Genomic DNA, 25139 nt, shown 5'->3' on the forward strand with positions numbered 1-25139 from the left:
TTTGTCGTCCTCTTCTTCCAAGACAAGAAGATTTTTTTTTCTTTTTAAATATTTCTATTAATCAAGCAAATGAATTTGCCAGTTTTTCGTTTCAGGATAGAGTAGAAGAAAATCCTTCAATTAGGAATTGAGTGATTTCTCTTTTTATAGAATCAACATTTTATTACTTTCATTACTGTGGCAACATTTCAAGACATATATGTTACTCACAGGAAGAACGTATAGCTGTAATATACTCACTATTGTTGATTTTTTAAGTAAAATTTTAAGATACAGTAATGGGCTTGGTTCTAATTGGTTTGAAATAATTATTTACAGTATTAGTTATAATTAAGGTTTCAAAACTGTCATCTTTTACCTGTGCTAATGGCAAATGGCGACTTGACTGCTAGGTACCGAACACAGGGGCACATTTGTCAATTTCTTCCAAAGGTATGTTTGAGTAAGTTTTCCTCATTAATGTGTATTCTTACGCTATTTCATGGTTCTCTTCCACAGAGAAGGAAGCTGAACTACTTGCTGGGGATGACGCCACAGAAGACACGAAAGGTGGGGAGACAACTCCGGCCCCAGCAATCCTGACCACCGCTCCATCCCGCACCGCAACACCAAACGACCCTGCTGCTGCTACTGCTGCTGCTACTGCTCCGGTCGTGGGAGAGCTGAGTGCTGAGCACACCATAGATGAAATAGCCAAGAAGGAGGATTTGCTTGAGGGTGAGCTTTTTCAAGGGGTCTGCTGTGATGGATTCAAATTTGTACTTTTTGAATTCTCGATATTTATGCCTCTCTGCTGCTCTTTGTACTTTATTTTCTGTGTTTTAGATTTGTGGTAGTATTAAGTTTTAAAGTTGATATCATTTATGGTCTATATTTATAGAATCTGTTTCCATTTTTTCTAGTGTTGAATGTTCAAAGAGGAAATTATGCGTTTGATCTGGTCTTTTGCTTTTTCTTCCTAATCTCTTTCAGCTGCGTTTCTGTGTCTGTGCGTCCCACTTTAGCACTTTTTTTAGTTGGGTCGATTAGAGACAGCACTTATTGGCAATTCATTTTTCTTAAAATCCTTTGTGGGTGGTTGGTGGGTACTCTGGTGTGGTCTGCTCCTTCTTTCATGTCAAACATCTATCATCCTTATCTCCCCTCATTTTTTGGGTTGTTACTCTCTTGTATCACCTCTAATCTTCAGCACTTGTATGACCTAACTGTGTTGGAAGTGTTGTAAAACTCTTACCAAAACAAATTGAAATCCTTTTATCCTTCTGTCTATTGTCTTGCCTTTCTTTCCTGCATCAAATGACCATCGCAGAGTTTTTTTTTACTTAAACAGTATTTGTTTTCAGAATCACTCCACATCATTGATAGATGTGTTTTCTATTTTGCAGAAAAAATGAAAGAGTCCATAGCCAGTGGTCCCGGTGTTGGCGAACTGGAAATCACACCAGTGTCTGCAGCTATTGCACGTCACCTGGGCATTGACCTGACTCCTGAAGGCAAAGCAGCCAGGAACAGGCGGGGAATGGCAGTTATTGTACACGGAGCTCCCTTGTCTGGTGAGGAATTGTTTTAGTGATTTATTAGGTCGATGCCATAACAATTACTTTAATCAAGTTTGATCTGATTTAATGGTAATATGGACAATTTTTTTTGTATTCTTTTTGTTGTCTGATATTTATGAAACTGATGGAAAAATACATATGTATGGTGTAGTCTCACTTATAACAGTTGAACTTTGTGTATTTATTCCTACTATTATTTGAACATCTCCATCCTTGTAGGCAAAACAAGCACAGCTGTTTCCTTGGCTAAACACTATGAGGCAGCTCTCCTGACAGTGGACGGCATTGTGTGTGATGCTATTGCCAACGGCAACACCCCAGCTGGTTTGAGGGCACGAGAACTGTGCTCTGAGGCTGCCAAAAGGAAAGCAGAGGAGCTGAAAGAGATGGAGGGTTTTGAGGGGGACAAGAAACAAGGAGGCCTCAGTGTAGAAGCTGTTACTGCCCATACACAGGGAGCAGGTAGGCTGGTGGCTTTTATATCACTTGCTTCCTTGTTTTCTTTTTCTTGAAAATGTTTTACTTTCCCAAATACACATTAAATGAGCAACGTTCTCTTATTGTTAAAGATCTGCCTCATATCCAAGTAAAGTAAATAAGAATCTAATGGATGAGTGCATATATCTCTTTTTCACTGTCAGTGCCACTCAGGAACCCGTGGTGTTGTTACACTGCCATGTTGTATGAAAGAGTAGGACTTGTAGATGGCCTAGATTTGTCTGATTAATTAGCATCTTTATGCCGATTTAAAAAATGTTTGAGTTTAACAAAACTATAGCCAGATCTAGGTGAAGAGTTGAAAGACATCAAGAGATAATGAACGCTGCTTTCAGTTCATAATTTTTAAAAATGCTTGCGTTTGAAAAATGGTTAACTGTTTTAGGTTTTTTTTATGCTATTATGATATTGAATGTTGTTATTTTTGTTGTTGCTAATCCTGCTGGCTTTGGTTTTGTGCCAGTGGGTCCAGATTCCTTCTATAGACAATTGATGTATCATTATTTTGCTTTCTTTAATTGGAAAAAGTGTCACACATGGCTTTAAATGATTGCTTTGATTTTTATATCAATCTCCAGCTGGAGCAGCTGGCTCCTCCCTGGCCTCCAACAAAAAGACAAGCACAATTGTGGATCAGAAAGGCAAAGACAAACCAGCTGGGGGCAAGAACACTGTGGTCAACTCTTCCCTTGAGGGAGCTACTGGCAGTCAGGTATCTGTCATGTCAATTATTGTTTGGTTGTGGTATTGGTACAAATACTGTCAACTTGTGTAAACACAGATAAATCAAATAAAAATTGTCCACCTCAATCTGCAACTGAATGTCACACCTTTTTTCTCACTGGAAAAGATGCAATTTCTAGTAATGAAGGAGAGCATGTGGTGTTTGCTTTTGCTTCCTTCAGATTCAAATGAATGAGTCATTGTTATGGCTGATCTGTTCCTTGCAGAAACACAGGAACAGTCGTGCTGTTAGACAGAGCTGTCAATTTTGAACGAACACTTACAAGTGATAATTATACAGAAAAATTTGGGTTCCATGCTTATATCGTGCTTTTAGGTGGATCCTGCTGCTTTAATCCAACATGCTATTAACAGGAGACCATTGTACCTTCTTTCCATTTTGGATGCAGCCACGAAGCTAACTGCTTTGTACAAATATTTTTATTTCAGGTACATTTTTAAAAGTAATTTTCATAGTTCTGAGAACTGGAAGAAGATAAGTTCTTTCCTATATTTCTCTCTGTGCCGATATTAATTATTTGTAATCTGGCTTAAAAAGTGTTGAGAATTCCTCACTATTTCTCTACCCCCTCTCCCCCAGGTCCCAAGTAGTCCACCTCCTCTGACAGCCCCCATTGCTCGTCGCCTGAGCATCAGTGCCAGTGTGGCTGGAGAGGAGGGCTTTTTGTCCTGTGTGCTGCCAGAGGACCTTTTGGTGGAGATTTTGGCTGAACGCCTACAGGTATGACCACTGTTCATTATGTCCCTATCCTTTTTTCTCTCAAATTTCTTGTGTACTTACAACCTCGTTTTCTTTCTTCTTTTCCTTTTTTTTTTTTTTTGCCAATCAATAAATTGTTCTTCCCTCTGCTGTTTTTTATTTTTTTTGCCACATAAGAAGTGTCTGGAACAAGAACGAGAGCATGCACATGTATATACTTCCAATGCACACACATATGTTATCATTCTAATACACCCTCATTCGCACATGCCTTCCACATATACATCTGTTTCTAATTTTCTTTATTTACTTTTTTTTCATTTACCTTCTCTTTTAAATTAAGTCATTGCTTTGAGGAGATGAATATGTTTTTCCTAACAAGGACACTGAATCTTTGAGTACCTCGTATACTTGCCAACACCATACTACAATGGTGCTTTGTCTCTTCATTTAAATAGTAATTTGTGTTTAGTCACGCTCTAACGTGATTTGTTTTTGTTTTTCCTACGTTTCTTTTTCTTTGATCCCAATTTGTTTGTTGCAAAATGTGTGAATGTGAACAATCTGCCTTGTTCTTAGTCTTCTACTCTACTCATGATTGCTTCAGTAAATTGCTTTTCAGCTGAATCTTTATGAGTCTTGTTTCTCTCTTCAGCTGAATCTTTATGAGTCTTGTTTCTCTCTTCAGCTGAATCTTTATGAGTCTTGTTTCTCTCTTCAGCTGAATCTTCATGAGTCTTGTTTCTCTCTTCAGCTGAATCTTTATGAGTCTTGTTTCTCTCTTCAGCTGAATCTTTATGAGTCTTGTTTCTCTCTTCAGCTGAATCTTTATGAGTCTTGTTTCTCTCTTCAGCTGAATCTTCATGAGTCTTGTTTCTCTCTTCAGCTGAATCTTTATGAGTCTTGTTTCTCTCTTCAGCTGAATCTTTATGAGTCTTGTTTCTCTCTTCAGCTGAACGATTGTCACCGTGGAGTTGTCTTTGATGGACTGGAGACTCTCTTCTCCCAGACCCTTTTCACCACAGCCAATGCCATTCTCAAAGCTCTCAACAACCGAAGATTCATTTATTTCTGCACTCTCAAGTTGGACTTCAACATTCTGAAGGAGCAGGAAAAGAAGGCTCAAGAAGAGAGAGGTTCGTTTAATATTTGCGGAAAGAGCTCCCGCAATTTGCTCAAGTTCAGTAATGGAGATGACAATGTTGAGGTGTCTAAAACTGCTAAATATGTTCAAAGAACTGGATAGAGCAAAGTTTTAAAAGTTTTTTTTAGAGTCATGCTGTTACTAGCAAAAAGTACTTGTCCTGAAGTGAAAGCTTTCTCTAGTTTTGGGGGTTTACTTCAACATGTGAACTTGAAATAAATTATCACTGATATAAAGAAAAATTAAGAAAGGATTATGAGGAAATAGACATTTCCTATCACTGGGAATAAAAAGTAGTTTCCACTTCTCTTCTTTCCTCAAGATTGTTAAAGTGAAATATTTTGCTCTTTGTTACTTTTACTTGTTGTTTGTTTTAAGAAGGAAATGTGGATTGGATGGAATATAGAGCTCGGGGGGTCTTAGTTATTATGTGTTGCTCAGTTGATTATTTTTTGTCTCAAAGGAATCCTGCATATATTTTGTGGTTTTGTTTCTTGTTTCAGAACTGGATGAAAAGAAACGTGAAGAGGAGGAGATCCAGTGGCTAGAAGATATGGATGAGGATGAATATGATGCCCTGCCTGAGGATGTCAAGACAAAGGTGGACCAGAAAAGACTTGTTATCAAGAAGGAGAGGATCAAAAGGTATGGTACTGAAGAAAGCATACCTTCATGTTAAAAGTATATCATATGTGTTTTATTCTCACCAACATTTCTGTCAGCGGAGTGTCTCGTCCTTTTTTCCACATGGTATTTTGTTTTTCACATGTAGTATAAGCATGTTTATTTGTCTGTGTCTGCGATTGCATGAGTCTTTGCATTGATATAAATCATTGATGAAAAACGGTTTTCATGATCAAGGCCGCTTTGTTCATTCATTTTAACTGTTGGTTGTTCATCTTATTTGTTTCCCGCCTTACAGAGAGCAAGAAGAAAAGGCAGAGAGGGAGAGAATTGAAAGGGAACTGAGAGAGGAAGAAGAAAGGCGTAAAGAGGAGGAAGCGTGAGTATTGCAAAAATTGTCTTGAATTTGTGCAGCTAAGAGAATGACTCTGATTTTTTACTTTTTTCACAAAAAGATGGTTACTTCAACAGTCATCAAATGTACTTTTTGGCAAACTATAGCTTAATAGCCGTAAGTAATTATGTGCTGTATTGTTAATGATAGATCTGCAAGTTAAAAAATCCAGAATTTTCATCAACTTTACTTTTCTCTGTTTATTTGTGTTCACTTCCTATTGATTGTGTTTAAAAGATTCAAGGACTTCCTCTCAAAAAAGTTTTTTGGATCTAGCAAAATAGCAAATTATAATGAATACTGATATAAAGTGAAGACTTGATTCTTTATTCATTCTTTGTACAACATTTGTTAATAACCCAATTTTGCATTCAGATAGGTTTTGTAACCTTTCATTTTTCCCACAGCAAAAGTCGAAAACCCAGAAAAGGAAAAACTCCTGCTGTCCCAGATCCCAAGGAGAAGGACAAGAAGACGCAGACAGCTGTGAAGACAGGTCAGGGGTCGGACCGCACGCAGAAGTCACAGGGTGGCGCCAGGGGTCACGAGGGAGAGAAAGGCCCAGGCTCTGACCGGCCCGAGTCACATGCCACAGAGAAATCTGATGGGCAAACGGAGGACAGCAAGTAAGTCGCTGTACTTATTACTGTCACGATCAGGCTTCGCTGGAGTAATGCTGTTGATGGCCTGTGCTCCACTGGGAGTTAAAAAAGGGCAAGAGAGAAGAGAGAGAGTGATGACTTAATGGCTGGTGGCTTACAGTTGTGTTTCAGTGCCATGGGCCTCCTGTATGTCTGTCTGTAATAATAATAATAAATAGCATTTGAATAGCGCATAACCCCGCTCGACAGCAAGCTCTATGCGCTTTACACTATATTATTACCATAGAACACTCAGAAACATTCTCAGCTTCTCGGGAAGCATACAGTGCAAGCAGCTGATTAAGCGCTCAAACACTGACAAACTGACAAGATCTTTCGCTGTCTATAGCTGGGTATCCATTCCCACCTGGGTGAAGTGAGGAAAACTCGTGTAAAGTGCCTTTCCCAAGGACACAACTGTACATATGGCTGGTGGCTCTCTTCTGGTGTCTGCTCCTTTTTCCTCTTTCCTCTTTTCATTAATGTATATAGCTTGTGACTAAATGTGGCTATTGTTGTGCTGGCACATATTACATGGGAACTCAACAAGGACAACAATAGCATGCTTTAATGACTCCTCTGGGTCTTTCTGAAGTTCTCTAATGCTTTCTCTCTACCAGTTGTAGCTTAAAGTATCTACATAGCCATTGTTTCTTGTTTTCATCCTTGTTATTGTACTTGTTTCTTTTTTTTTTTAATCTCAGAAAAAAGAAAGAGAAAGGCAAGAAAGACTCCAAGAAGGATGCTTGTGATTCATTGCCCCTTGAAGAAGCTAGAGACCCCGCCAAAGAGGCAGAAATGCTGCTCATGCAAAGGTTTGAACAAATTACTTTGACATTTATCTGCATTGCATAATATTTAAATATAATTTAGTTGTCAGAGTATGACAAGCAGGCTGAGGTGAAATATTTTTATAGGATAAGTAAAATTGTAACTGGACTTTGATACTACATATTAACAATCTATGACACACAACAGTGAAGATTCATGTTTCTAAAAATACCCGAAAACCGCACTTATCGTAGAATCAGATGACAGAGAATAGTCACGTACTTTGGGAATGCAGTTTCAAACCACCTGATGCAAAAAAATATCAAGAATCAACGTCTTGGTGGGTTGGTTTTTTTACAGAATATAATACATGTATAGTATTGTGATTGTAATTCTCAATCGATTTTTTTTTTTTTTTCAATATTTTTATCCTGGGTGGCCAACTATTTCATTATTCAGATTCCGCACCTTTGAAGCTGGACAAAAGGACATTCAGGACCTGCTAGAATTCTGGGACAGGTCGACACTCCAGCCACGCCGACCGTCCACTCCTTCTGAGAGATCTGACGAGGACCAGAAGGACCACCCGGCCTCAGGGAAGAAGGGGAAAGGAAAAGGTTTGACTGATTGTGGTTATACAAGCTATCTCAGGAAAGGGGGGGGGGGGGAAATGCCATGTTTTTTATGAGGTGTTGTGTGAGAATATAAGCTTGAAAGAAAGCAGATTATTACATTATATTCCTATTTGTTTTGTGTCATTATTTAAACTTTACTTTGAATCAATATGTTCTTCCATATTTACTTTTTTTTTCTTCAAAATTTAATCTGAAAAAACAAAAAAACAACAAAGATGTTGCTTTTTTTGTAGCTTATCCAACTGTATTTCAGAGAAACAAGACAAAGAGAAATTGAAAGAGCAAGAAAGACTCAGGATGGAAAAAGAACTGGCAGAGAAAGCAGCAAAAGAGGTACCAGACTGAATGATTGCAAATGCGTTTACTCCTTAAACCTTTTCAATTAATCTCCGATCCCTTCACATGCATATGTATGAAGTGTTACAAAATAATTGTGTTTATTTTCATCTGCTTTTTCCCTTCTTTACTTATTGTAGGTGCATGGTTTTTGAGGGCTGTGCCTTCACCTGCTCCTTCTTTTTTTTCGTTATTTCTTTTGTCTTAAGTTAGTATGTGAATTAAGGGTGCTACTGGTAGGTCGTACTTCTTTACATTCCCTCTGGAAGTTTTATTATATCAGTCTTGTTCTTTTCTAGTACTAAATGATCTTGGCCATTTCGATATGCTTCTGATTTTTTTCAAAGTAAACTAAAATAATTTTATTAATTTGTTCTTGGTGAAATGTGGCCTTGTTGTCAATGGAAACCACAAGCCATCAGCAACTCAAGTCGTTTCCTAGCCTTGTTTTCTTTAATTTTTTAGTAGCAAGTGTCTGTTCTTGGAACTTCAAATGACATTGGCCATTTACCTGTGCTTAGTCTTTGTGTCTTTGGTCAAGGAAGAAGAACATCAGGAGACTGTGAACCATTTCATGAAAATGTTTTCCTTGATTTCAGAATGAAATATTTGCTTCAGATCCGTATCTTTCTTGCCTTTCAACAGCATCCTGTGCTGCCTTTTTATTTGTCTATTAGTCTTTCTCAGTTTTGCTTTCCTTTGAAAGTGCTTTTATAAACCATTTAATGTACTGTACCATATCTTGTACAGCAAATGATTGTTCCTGTGTGCTCTTCTTCTCCTGGTTATTTTAAGGGTAATCATTGTCCTAATCTGCTTCTCACATGTTAATATGATTTATAATATCAATAGTATCGTAGTATTTAAACTCTGACAAAAAACCATGTAACATCAATTTCTCTTTGCCTACCAGGCTGCTCTAGCAGAGGGTGAGGATGGTGACACTGTGGACGCAGAGGAGGAGAAGAAAGAAGAGGTCGGAGTCCCCAACATTCTCATTGACTGCTCCGACAAAACCTTCACACCTCACCAGAAGATCATGGAGGCAGAGACCCTCCCCACAGTCGAAGAGGTAACAATTCCTTGCCCGCACAGTAATAGTTGTTGGGAATGGTGTGTGCTTGCTCTGTGTCTTTGCAAAACTATAACACTCTCTAAGTCGTCACTTTACGGGTGGTTAGAGGGCGCCATTGGTAAGTCATGCTTCACAACTCCTCTCCTTTTGTTTCTGTCTGTCCATCTTGCTTTGCTTTCTCCCGACACTTAATGTCAGGTTTTAATTTGTCTTTTCTTTTACTTTAAAAAAGAAAATAGAATGAAAGCACTTCTAAATTGGCGTCGGTGGCCTAGTGGTTAGGCTCTCGGACTCGCAACCATAAGGTCGTGGGTTCGAATCCCGTCAGGGGCAAGACGTTGTGTCCTTGGGAAAGGCACTTTGCACAAATTTTCCTCACTTCACCCAGGTGAAAATGGGTACCCAGCTATAGACAGTGAAAGATCTTGTCAGTTTTATAGTGTTTGAGCGCGTGAAATCCGCAGCTTGCACTTTATGCTTCCGCGGAAGCTGAGAATGTTTCTGAGTGTTCTCAGAGGGTCTGCTGGGGTAATAATGGTTGTAAAGCGCATAGAGCAAGCTCTTGGGCATGGATATGCGCTATATAAATGCTATTATTATTATTATTATTATTATTACTAAATAATCTTCACTGTGACAAGACAAATGGGGAAAATAATGTTTGAGTTACTAATTTTGCTCACAAATGACATAACTGTCCTTTTTGGGTTTTACTTTTACTTAACCAATTTTTGCTTCAGGACAAAAAAAACCCAGATGTCTTATTCTGTTGTGGATAATATGTGGTACATCATGGTGAAACCAGATGCTCGTCAAAATAATGAAATCAAAGAAGTCAGCTTTGCTTTGGGCCGATGGGCAATTTTTTCTTCTTTTCTTTTCTTTTTTTTTTTTGGTTCAACCCCTTTTTTGTTAATTCAAGAACACTTTTTGTGTGGATTTTATGGAAAAACTGATTAACAGCACAAAAAATGCAAATTTTGAGTTTCCAAGGACTCTCAGGTTATGAAAGTTACTAAACTTTGGCGGTCATTTACTGGCTAATTGTAACTCAGAAACCAGGCAGCTCTGGCTTTCTTGAATGGCAAATATTAGGACTTCTATTCATCATAGATGGATATTTTTTTTTTGCCAAAAGGAAGGCAAATGAACTCGCTTAAAGATGATGCCAATAACCCCCTATGCCCCAAAATTGACGAGCGCCTGATTCCACCCCGTCATGACACATCTATCATTCTTTGTGTGCTGTGTCTTGTTAACTTGGACGAAATAAAATCCAATTCTACTTCTACTTTCCTTTCTGTCTTTGGATTGTAACTAACGGTTGGTTATTGAAATTTACAACTGTGGTTTGGTTTGATCTCAACCTTTGCATGTGCACTAAAATTTGATACTTACTAACCACATGACAATTTTGTGTGTCAATTGATTGGCTTTCATGATTTTCTCTGTATAGGAGGTTAATATGAGTAAAAACTCCCTCCAAGAAAGCTGGCCGAAAAAGTCTCGAAAGAAGTTCAGCGAAGATATCAAACCAAAGTTAAATTTCAACTTCAATAAAGACAGCAAAGATGATGTTGACTCGAAGGTCAAGTCTGTTTCAGACAGCATTAAGCTCAACAAGCAGTCAAAAATAGATCCAGTAAAAGAGTCTGTCCAAAATCCTCCTCCAAAAGTGAAAGTGTTAGCCCAAGACACCCAGAAAAATAAAAGTTCTGCTCAGACTCTTCAAAAAGAAAAGATGTCAGTACTGGATCCTGATCAGGAGGAAGAAAAGAGAATTCTCCAGGAAATGGAGGATATTTATGCTGCTGGTCAGAATGAGGAAGTGGGTTAACATTTTTAGTTGTGTTATTCTAAGGTTCCATTATCAGTTCTTTATTCAAAGATTCCGTTGTCGGTTCTTTATTCTGAGGTTCCATTATCAGTTCTTTATTCTAAGGTTCCATTGTTGGTTCTTAAATTAAATTGGGCTTGAAATGGTTGTACTCTGGATTTTAACTTAGTATATAGAAGGCTATTTCACCTTTAAAAGCAGTCAATTTTGTCATTCATTTTTTCAGCAACACAAACTTCCCTACAACTCTACTCCTGTTTAATCTATTTGCATAAGATAAATGCCAAACTGAGAAGAAATGAATGAAAATTGCGATAAACTTTCAGATAAAATGAATTTGAATAGGTTTCATCAATTTTTGTTGTGACTGTAAACAGAGCGATTAACTACGAGCTAATTTCTTTTAAATGAGTACATCAGGTGGACATTTAAAAAATTCTTTAATTTTTTCATTGTTCATTGTGTTTCTTACTTTACCCCTGTCTTGTAAATATACTCATGCATTAAGGTAAATATTGCAGGTATTTTTGTTGAGAGCTCGTAGTCTGATATGGTTTGAGAGAGTATTTAAAATATGTGTACATGTTTATATATGTATGCATACATAGAAAAGTATTTGTTTGAGTGAGTGACTAAGAGAAACTTTAAGAGGAAGGTTTTAAGGTTTGTAATATTGTACGGTTAAAGGAACACATGGACTTTTTGATGGGAATTGAAAAATGAGAAGAAGGTTAGTATGTTTAAAAAGTGGACTTCTATGCCTTTGATGTAGTTCTTTCACCTTTTAATTTTGATAATGGGTTTTAAAAGGTATTTTCTAACATTTTTTTCCGCCTAACTGAGTTCTTGAGAAACAGTTAGAATTCAAAAGATCGTTACATATATGACCTCAAGTTGTATTTAAGACAGGTAGCTATATATAAAATCTGTGAGTATATCCCATGAAAATGGAATGTGTGTGCTAACGTTTAAAATTCCTATAATCTGCTGTATTGAATTGATGCTATGGTGTGTTGTGATGCACTTGTAACTCAGGAGGCGGGTGACCAAGGCAATCCGTACGCCAATATGACCTTTGCCGAGATGATGCTTGTGGCAGGGAAGTTGCCTTCCAAGGAAGATGTGAGTGGTGCTGCATGCAGGGCCAGTGTGCTCACCCCACCCCCCCACCCCTACACACACCCCTTTTTCTTTGGTTTCAAGTTTTGCTTTAGTTCTTATCATATTATTGATTTCATACTGTACTCTTGTGGTAGTGCTATTTCGCAGAGATCTTTTCCCTTCCTTTATACCCTTAGTCTTTACATTGTTTTAGGCAAATACTGTTCTCTCATTTTAAATATTGGAAGGGTGGGGACAGGGGGGGGGGGGGTGCATTTTATTAGGCTTAAATTTATTAGCTTTTCTGTGTAGAAAATGTGATACTTTTAATGTGCCCAATCTCATCTTAACAATTACTTTGGTCGAGTAATCTTTCAGAAAAAAGGAAGCTCACAAAAATAGTAGATACCTTAAGAGGTTAACTCCGTTAAAGATTTTACTTGAGTTAAAGTATAAAAGTATAGTAACTCATTGTAGTAATTTGTAGTCTTCTACCCTTTCTTTGTCCTTTCTGTAGAGATCAATTTGCTTGTCACATCTTGGTAAAGATTTTCAAGGCCTTTATCTCATCAGCAAAGATCTAAAATACTTACTTTTGCCACCTGATGCTATGTGAACGGTGCATATTAATTTTCTCTGTTCTGACATCGTAGTACCTTCTGAAACATATAATTAAATAGGAGGAAACTACATAGATCTCTTCAGGCTTAAAATGCTCAGACATATTCATACGCTGTACTTGACTATGGAAAAAGACTGTCTGAATGTCTTTGGTGTAGAAGACAGTTTTTGTAAGGTTCCTTTCAAGGAATAATATTTTTGTGGGAAAGGAAACGATTTTGAGGAAAATTATGTAATGACTGTTATGTGGCGTAAAGTTTTTGACTGAAAATATCACATTCATTACTCTGCTTTTGACAAATATACTTCTACAAGTGGCTGTTATTTTTTCTGTTCCAGTTCGATTGTGCTAAATACTTATAGTTGAATTTTCCCTGCTTCGTAGCCTTTTCTATGGCATTTAGTGTTATTATTTTTGTTAAGTTACTGGTTTTTGTGTCAATCAAAGCTTGAAAATACCAAAAATTGTTTTGTATTGTGTAAGGCTGGAAAAACTGTTCTTTTGAATAATAATATTTCTGTTTTGTCAAGGATATTTTTAGAAGCACCCTTACTGGGAAATCAACGTAGTGTAGATTCTGACTTATTCACCTAGTCTCTATGTGCATCATTTCAGTCAATGCAAATAAAAATAAATCTTATATGATCGGTTCATCCAATTCCTAGTCTTCAAGAGTTGTGAGAAAATGAAATGAGCTCAAGGCTTTTAGATCTAGACTTTGCTTTTTTATTTTCACTTCCTTTTTTTAATGCTGTATTTTTGCTCCTCTGTCTGATATAATGCATATCTTATGTTTTCTTACTGTTTATTAAAGATGTGTTCATCTTTGTTTAATGGTCCATAATTCCATAGTCTTTGTTTTACAAAGTAGATGAAAAGTTTAAATTTTCTACTGTTGCTGCCTAGCTTTTCTCATATTTTTTATCTCTATCTGAAATCAAATTTTATTCCAAGTGAGGTACTTTTTTTCTGTTAAAACAAAGATGCAATCTTATTCTTATACATGAATATTTTCACATTGTTTTATATAGTACGTTATTTTTGTTTATAGAAAGTCTCAGTACGCATGCTTTGGCTGCAGAGGAGATTTATATTTTTATGGTTTTAACTCCTTAAAATATAATTAATTTAGCATTACTTTTGACGAGTATTACAAGCACTCAAATATCACCTATCATCTTTGGAGCCTTCAGCATATTATGTTTCTTTGTGGCTGGTTAGAACTGTCGTTTCATCACATTGTCAAAATGTTCCATTTGAAGAGGCTTTTTTTTCCTATCCCATCACATTTATGACATTGTTTACACCCGAAATTTTTCTTTTAGGTGTCTTTTGTGTTGTTTTGCTACACTGTGATAAGTAGATGTTCATTTTAGAATTACAGCTTTAGTGTTTTCTTTTTCCAATTATGGGAATATGGTGTGGGGCGCAGTTTTGACAATTTCTTTCAAAGCTTAATGATTTAAAGTGCATCATTTTAATTTTTATTAATCATTTTTTAAAAACCCAAAAAACAATTGGGCAGTTGGAATTTTCCTCAATAAAAATCTTATTTCAGTCAATCTCTGCTTTTTCTTCCTTAGGTTCTTGATGGTCTTGGCCTAGGGCCCCAGGGTCCGCCTCTTCCTCCTCCCGCCTCTTTTGGAGTGATCCCATTCCCCATCAAACGCAGACCCCCACAAATGTCTGAGATGGGAGGCAGATATGTTTTTGTGGCATCATCACCAGATGACCCGTGAGTACTAAGAAGATGCTCTTAAATTGGCTTTCCAGATCTTAGTATACTTTCTACCCCCCCCGGGATGGTGCCACTGACGGAAGTTTCTTTAGGCCATTCCCAAAGGGGGGACATTTCTCATTCATGCACAGTAGAATTGTAAATGGGCTGATTCATTAATGTCACGCTCATAACTGTGCCCGATCTACAACAGGGAACTGCTGCTTTTTCTTTCCTAATACTTACTATTGTCATTTTCCTCGACTTCTTTTATATGTTTGTCACACTTTTGTGACCCACTATTTCCGGGGTGCCTTGACAGTGGAAGCAGACTTTGTGTTGTTGTAGCTAGAGAGTTGAGTAGAGTAAGTCTGATTCCCTGTAAGGACTTCTGTGTTGACATCCACCCCTTGGCATTCATATAACTTTATGCAGTTGCGAGCGCTGTAAAACCTCTACTAAAACTAAAACCTGTGCACTTTCAGTACAGCTACCATTTATTTATATGAAACTTTGAGTAAGTTGCACTAGGGCTGTTTCCTTTACAAGAGTAAACTACTTGAAATATCAGGTGTACCCATATCTTTAAACAGCACATAAAGAAACCAAACAGTGCTTTAACAGTATTATGTTCAGTCTTCCATCTTTACCTAGAGATACTGGGTATCCAGGAAAGGGAAGAGCGAAAGGGGGGGGGTGGAGAGATATATTATATAGTATGATGATACTGTACTGAGGTGTGTTATATAGGGTTTTTTGGTTTTAGTAGAGGTTTTACAGTCCTCGCAACTTCATAAGGTCGTATGAGCACCAGAAGATTAGAGGTGTTACAAGAGAGTAACAAACATAACAAAAGAAGAAGGGGAGATAAGGACAATAGATGTTTGATAGGAAAGAAGAGGCCAACCACACCAGAGCACCGGCCAACCACCCACTTCTATAGTTTGATGAGGTTGTATACACAATGGGGGCATTTAGAAGGAATGCCTTTGGGTACACTAAGTTTCTGGAAGCCCATCAAGGGGGTTGCATATATGCGAACAAGAAGTGGGAACCCCTGCCCCCAATCCCCCTGGCTAAGAGTAACTCCATTTTGCTTTTGTGCTATTTTTCTAGCAACATTGGTCAAGATGACAAGGCTAAAGAAGCTGATGCTGAAGATGAGAGCGCCACAACTCCAGACAAGGGCAAAGACGACCAGCCCACACCCACCAAAGGGAAAGGAGCAAAAGCGGCAGCTGAGAAAGGGCGCACCAGCACCGAAAGCAAAACTGACCGCAAACGCAGCGCAGAGAGGAAGAAGCAACCTAGGCGTAACTCAGCTCAGATCACATCTCCACCTCCAGGACATGCTACTCCAGTTTCTGATGGAGACAATTTGAGGTAAGAAATGAACAGAGGGTTTTGTTTTCTTTCGAAATATCCTGTTTTTATACATATATCTCTAAGAGCAGCAGAGTTTGAATTAATTGTATATCAATTGGAGGAGTGGATGTGTGAGCTGTAGACTATGTAGGAAATGGTAATTTCTATTCTTCCTTTTTCTGAGTGTTGCCTGTATCATTTTAAACTCTTCCCCCCTTAGAGGTTTCCTCTTATACATACTCACATTTATACATTTATACATATTTTACATTAAATGTTTGCCGAGGATGATGTTTGAGACGTGCAAAATACAATGTTTTAAAATGCTTTTATATATATATATATCTTTTTTACCTTGAATTTTGAATGTGCCATGACTCTGTGCAATGTCTTTTCCTGTTTCCTGCTTTCGACGTACCTATAGCTATTTTAAAGTCTCTCTTTCGACTGACCTATTTGTGTTTAGTAGGGTAATAAAGTGGTGTTGAAAAAACAAAAAACAAATACATTGTCCCCACAATTTTGTTTAAGATGCACATCCCGAACCCTTTCTACCGCCTTATACACATAGTTAAATTCTTCATTAATGGGATGCCAGTGCTGAAAACTTTCATTTATAATGAAAGGTCTTTTACTATTATAGTTATCCTGTATTAAAGGAGCAAAGACAGCCATAATACAAAGCTAAACAGTTTTTAATGTTGGATCATTGAACAGTGAATTTAGATTGTTTGCGTGGGTTCTTAGAAACAGACACTCAGACTTGCATACGCTCACACTTACGCAACCACGCCTCGTTGGCAAATGCAAGAATTAAAAATTTTACATTTTTAAAATTTTGCACAGCATTAAGTGAGAAGCTCTTGAAAAAAGGCTCAAGATTTAGAAGGGTTTTTTTTACCACAATCTTACCCACCCTTTAATTTGCCAATTCAAGCTGTCCTTTTATCAACTAGGCACTATGCTTTGCCCCCATTTTTTTTTTTTTTACATCTCCTACCTTGCTCAGGTCACTGTTGCATTGGGTTGTTTTTTTTCTCCTCTGTGTGCAAAAATCAGCTTGATTCTTTACACCCTTTACCTAACATGCAAATTCCTGTTCACTGTAATCTCAATCTCATCTGTTCTCCCCCCCCCCCCCCCCCCCAAGAAAAAAAAAGTTTAAAAAAAAAATCAAGCTGCTGTGTCAGTGTCAAGTCTTGGCTCATTTAGCCCAAAGGGATGTATTTCTACGGCAAATTAGCCCCAGAGTCATCAATCTAATTCTTTTCTTCTGTCAAACATCACGGGTTAACTTTATCAGAAAATTTTATACAAATGAAGGTTATCCTTTCAAGAGGGTGCAAGGAAAATGAAAGAAAATTAAATGTATACAGTGTCTCTTTGGAATGAGTGAGTCAATTATATATTTTTGTGTAAAAATCTGTGTTCTTTAAAATGTTTTAAATAAAGACAGTGACAAAAAGTCACATCCTTTGAATTATCTGTAGAAATGTTGAAAATGAGATGCAAGTATTTGAAAAATGGGGCATGGATTTGCATGTTACATTAATCATTCATGACCATGTAGAAATAAGTTTCTTGAAAGTAAATTTGTTTCATGATTTCATTAGCCGTCCTACAACTGGTGCAGCATCACGGAGCAGGTATGAGTAGGCCAGACCATGCTAAAATCATACCCTATCTAATTTAGTTGTGGTTTACGGTGTTCAGAAGCATTTCAGTTATAATTTCTGAACTTTGTCTATTTTTTCTTTTTGATTTTTTTCTCTCTAAACACATTTTTTAATTTTCCTTAGTTATCCGAAATGTTGGTATAAACCAACTGATAACCTTCAAAGGATATTTACTTAGCTGAGTTTCCCATTATGAGAGATATTGAACATTTTTTGGAAAGCTTTTTCTCCCTGGAAAAGGCTCAAGTTCTGGGTTCTTGAAGTTATGATGTAACGGGATGGGAACTCGTTGAACTCGTTGAACTCGTTGAACTCATGACGGAATTTGTATTGTTTGTTGGGTTGAGATTGATATTGTTTTATTGATAAGTTTCCCAATTTATTTATTTTTTTGGGTGGATGGGGGGGGGGGGGGGGGGAGGATAATTTTGATAGGATGTAAAGGATGGGGTGCAGGGGGTAGAGAATGCAGTCGGTAATGTTTAATAAAGCAGGATCTGTGTATTTGTATTCTTCATTGTCATCTGGGTTATTTATATGTTTGTTTCATGGAGGGAAATCGAATTCTCAGAGAAAAGAGATTTGTAATCTTTTGGGTATGCCTTGTGGGCTTTAGCCTCCCCAGTCAAGATATAAGGAGTAGAATAACGGATAACAACAAAATGCTGGGCTCGGATATTCTTTTGTTTATTGATTAACCTTGAATACCTCTAGCTGCTAGCTGCTGTTGATTGTGAAAAACCAGAACGGGCCTGTAGGGAATAAAAATGTCCTATCAATTTAACAGCAGTCGACTGGGAGTCCAGTCAGCCATCTTGGAGGAAAGAGCCCCTGCGAAACCGTAAGTTTGGCAATAACCAAACTGATTTTCTGTTGTGAAAATCCTCCCTGCCTGATTGTGCTAAGCTTCTGTTCAAGTGGTATCTCAGCATTGTGCCAGTCTCCTGCAAATGAGCTCGGTTTGATGTTGGTCGTTGCTTGCTGTTTAAGAATGTTTTGTTTTTTTAAAATTCACTTTATATATTTAAAGTTATTTTGCTCATCAGCACCCGGCTTTGTAAATAGCTAATTTGCACTGTGTTTTGTCCACATGTTAATTCTAGTTCTGTCTGGTTTGCTTATTTTTACCCTCGCACCTGCTATGATGATTTTTATTTTTGTTCTGGGTTTTTTCTATAGGATACGATAATATAGACCTAATATAAACTTTATCTGCCTATCACTGGAAATTTGTTTCAGCTCTATAAAACTTGAAAACGTACTGGTATCGGACACATTTGCCTTTACTTGAGAAGAAAATACATTGATTTTCAAGTAGTAATGGTCCATTTTAATGGATAAAAATTCTCAAACGTGACAAGAGTGTGTCTTCGCCAATTTCCTATGAGGACACTTAATTTGGGAAATGGTTCATTTCATTTATATGTTCATAGAAATATTGAAAGTTGATACTTTTTTGGGGCTGTCTGATCAGTTTGGACTTTTTCTTCTGATGATGACAGGAAACGTTATTTTTATTTCCTTGTGCAATTTTCAGTATTATTTAGTTTTAATATTTTTATTTTCAGAATATTAGAACACAATCATGAATTGATGGTTGATACAAACTAATGACTCATCAGATTCCCAAACATTTAATGACTCACACATTGTTTTTCAAAAGTTATGGGTCTACCTAAAATTGGATGTTTTTTAAGCTTGTTTATGCTTTTAAATCTTTTTTGCAAACGTTAAAACATGGAGTACAGCTATCCACAAGTACAAATTGTTACCTTTCTCTCTAAGTGGTATCTTGAATTAATGGTTTTCCTTAACTCAAACATGCGTAATTATAAATCAATGATGATAATGGCAAGTGCTAAGCCAGTCCCAATTTCAATTGTGATGGTGATGTGAAAGCTTATGTGCTACCAGTAAACTTGATTCAGAAACCTTCTTTTCTTTTCAAATGACCCTTGCATTCAACATTATTAGGTTGAAATGAGTTTTATGCTTTTTGAAAACAGACAAGGGTTGAAAAATACTCACTAATATAGCATGCTGCATCCTTAATTTTTGTTACCAGTGCACCCGTGGAAAAAAAACCTAATTATTTCATACACATGATGATTTATGTATCAGTTGCTATGCTCTCAAAGGTATTCACCTTTCATCAGAATATGAAAGACTGTCTTAGTGATTTAATTTTGTGGATTCATGCTCTGACATCACTATTTCATATCTCATAATAATATTTATCGACACTAGTACATATACGGTTTTTTTTGTCAGTGTCAGTGTACTTTTTTCACTGAAGTATGACGGGGAAGTTGATAGAGGTGCATATTTTGAAAATGAAACATTTGTTAGAACAAAGACGAATGTAGACCTATTGCTCTTTATTTCTTAGACTGATTTTTTAATGTCCAAAAAGGAGGGTGGATTTTAACATGCAGAAGTTTGGGGTTTGAGTCCAAGTATGGACTAATTTTCACTACTTTTTCTGGGGTTCTTATTCTTTCTCAGCCCTGTCTTCTAATTTGAGGGGAATTTTTTGCTTTAGTAGAGGTTTTACGGCACTCGCAACTGCATAAGGTCAGATGAGCGCCAAGGGGTGGATGTCAACTGAGAAGTCCTTACAGGGAATCAGACTTACTCTGCTCACCTCTCTAGCTTCAACAGCACAAAGTCTGCTTCGACTATCAAGGCACCCCGGAAATAACGGGTCAGAAGAGTGTGACAAACATACAAAAGAAGTAGAGGAAAATTGATGATAGTAAGGATTAGGGGAAAAAAAGCAGCAGTTCCCTTTTGCAGTTCAGGCACAGTTATGAGCATGACATTGATGAATCAGCCCATTTACAATTAAAATTCCACTGCGCATAAGAACTCGAGATATTAATGTCCTCCCCTTTTGGTTGGGAATTATCTAAAGACACTTTAGTCTGTAGCACCATCGGGGGGGGGGGGGGGGGGGATTAGGGTATTGGGGGGAATCCAAGCACTGTGCGTGTAGAATGACGTAAAATGATACTAATGTAGTAGTTGTAGTTTTGTAATTGAACTTCACAATGTCTAAAAAATAGCTTTTCATGGAGTGTCTACAGGTAAAAAAGAGATACTCAAATTTCATTTTGAGTCATTCCCTTTGGTCTGTCAAAAATGGAAAAAGTGTCATTGTAGTATGTCTTGGAACCAATACTGTTGTCTGTCTCCATTTTTAAAAGATGTAGGCGAGTTAAAAGGGGATTCAGGAGGGAAAGTTTGTTGGAATGATATTATTGAAATCTTCTTTTTCTCGGGGATGTGTTGTTCTGAGATCTCATAAGCATGAAATGTTTGTGGTGTTCCAATTTATACACATTTTACACAATACAAATGTTATCTTGTCTTAGTACATTAGGTGTTTGTTCACAGTTGTACAAACAGATTAGATTTTCATCTCTAAGTTACAAAGCATTTTACCTCATGGTTGATTCTAATAAAATATTTAAATGTTGATCTGATCTAGACAGAAAGTTTTCTGATTCAGATATCATATAACCATTTTCTTCCTTTTATCAGTCTAACCATAGGCTTCTTTTTAGTTGAGATATGGAGTTTCACATGCGCCATAGATTGAATTGACATTATAAAGAAAGATCTTAAAAGTATAGTGACAGATTATATTTTTACTCTTGCACGTATATAATTTTACGATATTGCCTGCTTGAATTTGAAGATAAATTTGAAAGGATTATATGACTATTTCTATGGAGGTTTTTAACTCATCATTCAAACGCATTCATTTTGTTGTGTGCTTTTCCTTTGGAAATTCATTCTTAAGTGTTATTTATTTGCTTTTATCTGTAGAACAATATATTCAAGCTAAAAAAGGAAAAAATAGTTCCCTTTTTTTCTGCTGGTTTTTTAAGATGTTGTTCACAATCATAATTGGAAGATATGAATGTTTGATCTTCTGTTGGTTGGCAAATCCAGGGAAAAGTAAGTTGTGATACAAATTAGTTGCAGTAATTCAATACATTCCCAAGTTCTTCTCAAGCTGTGTTGAAAAAATCGTGTGCTGTAATCTTATTGGTTATTTTCCAGGCATTTAAAATAGACTGTAATGCTTTCTGCTTTTAAATTTAGACTGATGTTTCCATAAATGTCTATCTATAGATGGAAATGATAGACTTTTTCCTGAATGTTAAGTCCTCTGAAATACTTTACAGACAATAGTTAAGGTAGAGTTAATAACAATTTCATATTTATGAGTCTGTCTCTTGCTTTATCGTTTGTAGGTAATGCATATCATTTGTAGGTAATGCAATGATTAATCTGATAATTTGCACACTCCGGCAGACTGACCATTTTCCGGTGGACCGTGGCTGCTGGTGGAGAAGTCACGCTCAAGTTGCGGTTCACATCAGATGACCTGGGACAGTTTGACCAGACCCTCAACTTTGAGATTGTTGGCACCAGGCGTAGATACCAGATGTTCTGTCGGGGTGTTTGTGCTTTCCCAACTATCAGCAAAGAGCCGAGGTGAGAGATAGGTTGCTCTGTCTGTTTTCAGAAAGCAGCAGCTCTTGAAGCATTAAAATATTAGTTTACTTACTTTACTTTTGTTTTTCCGATCCAGCGGCCATTTGGGTTCTGGCCCTTCAGTCTGAAAATATTAGTTTAAAAACTGTTGTCTTTTCATCAATAAAAAGAATACTTAAAAATACGGAAAATATTTGGACAAAGTTATAAAATTAAAATCAAAACATCTTTAAATGTCAGGTAAGTTGAAGACCAGCAAAATGGTTGTTTTCAATGAGTATTCCCTCATGTTTCTCTATCACTCTATTAATTTCCTTTGAGAATATTTCCTCTTAAAGCTATGGTCTTTCATAATCTATGAAAACGTTTCTTCTTGAACCAGTGGTCTTTCATAATCCACAGCAATATTTCTTCTTGAAGTTGAAGCTATGGTCTGTCATAATCCTTTTATCTTCCTTCAGGATTGTGTTCCCAAGCAGAAAGAAAAACCGTCGTGGAGATGAAATTGTCCACAAGAAGTACATTTTGATGACAGAAACATTTGAGTTTGGACCACTGTTGGTTGGCAAATCCAGGGAAAAGTAAGTTGTGATACAAATTAGTTGCAGTAATACAATATACTTCCAAGTTCTTAACAAGCTCTGTTGAAGAAGCATGTGCTGTAATTTTAATGGTTATTTTAATTTTTTTAAATACAACATACTGACTTCCTTGTTTGTGCAACAATAATCTCCTAAATTTTTCCATAATTCCATTAGTGCTTCATGTATTTTTCATTTTTCAGATTGAGTAAAATATGTGTTTTCTGTTTTGATATTTAGGTATCGGGAAGGAAAATATCCTGAAAACATGGAGACATTCACAGTGTTAAACACTTCGCCGTTGGAAGCTGACATCAGCTTCTGCTTCCTGCATGACAGCAAAGCTGAAACCTATCTCCTGGAGCCTCCCACCATGCTGCTGAAGCCAGGAGAATCAGACAAACTCACTGTGTGGGCGTATCCCAAAGGTACAGTCAGTGTACTGTTATATTGTCAATGGTTATAGTCATTCAGTATCTGTCTTTTTGAAGAAGGTCCCATTTCCTGTGTCATGGTTGTGGCATTTCAATACAACTAGTTTTCATTTATTTTAATAATACAACATTTTGTACAAGCCTTTCCTTCAAAATTCCTGGTGGGGACTAGTAGAATTGAAGGTCAGTAGAGCTATTTAAGGCAAAAGAGGACAAGCTAACAAAATTGAAATGCATGAAGGAATGAATTAATAAATGATTAGATAGATGAATAAATAAATGAATAGATAGATTGATAGATAGATAGATAGTACGGAAATTTGCGTTACAATGACAAACTACATACAACACAACATAATCAAACACACAAATATAAATAAACGAAAAGAAAACCAAAAGCACAATAATATTTTGGCAACAGAAAAAAAAGTATGTTATTTATATTTGGGCATAGATGTCAGAGAAGGGTAGTGATCAGTGGTGTATCTATTTGATTTGACACTTGTGAACAGTAAAAAAATATGATTACATGCGCAGTGCATTTGGCTATGAGCTAACTCAGCATCATGAAGTTCAAGGTTTGAGTCCAAAGAGTCTCTAAATTTTTTTTGTCTTCCCTGGAATATTTTCTTTCAGCCGGATATCATGGCTGTCATAAGACTAAACACTATCTTTCAAAGTTACCTCGCCGTGTCCTGTATCTACAGCACAAACAAACCAGCAAACTAAATTCAGCCATCCTTTTTAATTTTTAAAACATTTTTCCAGATGAATATAGGTTGTATCATTCTGTCTCTCATTTTGAAGTTTATAGTAGGCTCTACAGTAGTGAAGTGGTTTTATGTCATGAAAAATGAGGTTTCTACAATGTTCCAAAAGAGTAGAATTCATTCTGGTGAATATGGAATTAAGATAAGCCAATTTGATCCCTGAAAAATTTCTTAGATTTGGGACCTCGGAAAATCTTGGATGTTAATACACCAAGTCCAGAACTTGAACATGAACTGGAACCAGGACCAGAAGCCAATCCAGAACATGAACTTGAACATGAGGTGGAAGGGATGGAAGAGTCTGAGGACAGATTGGAAAAGGAAGTCAAAGATGATGAAAATCACCGAAAAAAAATTAGCAAAATCAAGATGTGTCCATCAAAGCCTCGTGAGGAACTGTTTCAGTGACTGGTTTATCGATATTAAACTTTTTCTGTCTTTTTGTTGGTTGTTATAAAGGCCATTTGATTTTGTATTTTAATTTTATTTGTATTTTGACGGGTTTTTTCAGTTCTATGTTTAAATAAGTCTTTATTTCATATTGATAGTTGTTTTTTTTAAATTCCTTTTTTGGCAGAGTTAAATATTTTTTCCTCTTGACTGTTGTTGAGTTGAGATCACAGCATGTTAGTGTGATAATGGCCCTTTTTTCAGAAAGAAGTTGTGTCACTGAAGAAGAAATATAAAAAATTAACGGATTAAACGCCCTCGAGCCAACTAAGATTAGCTGTCTCTTTGAATTTATATTTATTCAAATATCTTCAAAAGTTTGCATTTTATTTTGCTTTTTTTTTCGCTTGGTCTGAACTATCTTTTTATCAAATACAGGGTAGTGCTATGCTATGGTGTTGTACTTCAACATTAACGGAGTAGAATAGAAACAGTGCTCAGCTCTCTACAGTTTCGCTTCTGATCGCAGTTTTTGAAAAACCTCAACAGTCACACATCTCTGGAGGACACGGTTGTCTTATTGAAAGAACATTCTCTTTTGGCAGGCCCTGGTCACTATGAGGATGCTGTGGTGTGCTGTGTTCGTGAGAACCCGGAGCCCATTGTGTTCAAGCTGTGCTGTGATGGCTTCAGACCAGAGCTGGAGGTGGACAAGAAACAACTGCACTTTGATAGAGTGCTCTTGCACAGGTAGGGTTCATTATTGCAAAAGTAGTCATTGCGGTAGAGCGTCACATTAAATTCCTACTGCCCATTTTCTGCAGGAGAGCGGCCGGTACTATTTACAGCAAAAATTATGTTCATGTTTCTATGGTCTTATTTGATCGATGGCATGGTACAAGAATTAACAGGAAATCTCTCTCTCTCTTTCTCTCTCTCTCTCTCTCTCTCTCTCTCTCTCTCTCTCTCTCTCTCTCTCTCTCTCTCTCTCTCTCTCTCCCCCTCCCTCCCACACTCAC

The 25139-nt window shown here is 36.9% G+C and overlaps 1 protein-coding gene across 1 annotated transcript in view; it reads left to right on the plus strand.

Moving 5' to 3' along the window:
- Positions 1-25139, plus strand: part of LOC101849868 (hydrocephalus-inducing protein) — a 113415-nt gene that overhangs the window by 39307 nt on the left and 48969 nt on the right. Inside the window, exons 42-64 of the mRNA XM_035971743.1 lie at positions 499-717; positions 1386-1553; positions 1779-2021; positions 2636-2769; positions 3382-3522; positions 4454-4637; positions 5149-5290; positions 5568-5648; positions 6071-6289; positions 7009-7119; positions 7535-7692; positions 7964-8043; positions 8960-9118; positions 10578-10949; positions 11994-12080; positions 14265-14416; positions 15515-15781; positions 17377-17409; positions 18227-18280; positions 21763-21945; positions 22407-22526; positions 22767-22954; positions 24726-24870. Coding sequence (XP_035827636.1) covers positions 499-717; positions 1386-1553; positions 1779-2021; positions 2636-2769; positions 3382-3522; positions 4454-4637; positions 5149-5290; positions 5568-5648; positions 6071-6289; positions 7009-7119; positions 7535-7692; positions 7964-8043; positions 8960-9118; positions 10578-10949; positions 11994-12080; positions 14265-14416; positions 15515-15781; positions 17377-17409; positions 18227-18280; positions 21763-21945; positions 22407-22526; positions 22767-22954; positions 24726-24870 — 3640 coding nt within the window. The remainder of the gene's footprint in view (positions 1-498; positions 718-1385; positions 1554-1778; positions 2022-2635; positions 2770-3381; positions 3523-4453; positions 4638-5148; positions 5291-5567; positions 5649-6070; positions 6290-7008; positions 7120-7534; positions 7693-7963; positions 8044-8959; positions 9119-10577; positions 10950-11993; positions 12081-14264; positions 14417-15514; positions 15782-17376; positions 17410-18226; positions 18281-21762; positions 21946-22406; positions 22527-22766; positions 22955-24725; positions 24871-25139) is intronic.

This window comes from Aplysia californica, unplaced genomic scaffold (genome assembly GCF_000002075.1).
Source record: "Aplysia californica isolate F4 #8 unplaced genomic scaffold, AplCal3.0 scaffold00490, whole genome shotgun sequence".
Classification (NCBI taxonomy): domain Eukaryota; kingdom Metazoa; phylum Mollusca; class Gastropoda; order Aplysiida; family Aplysiidae; genus Aplysia; species Aplysia californica.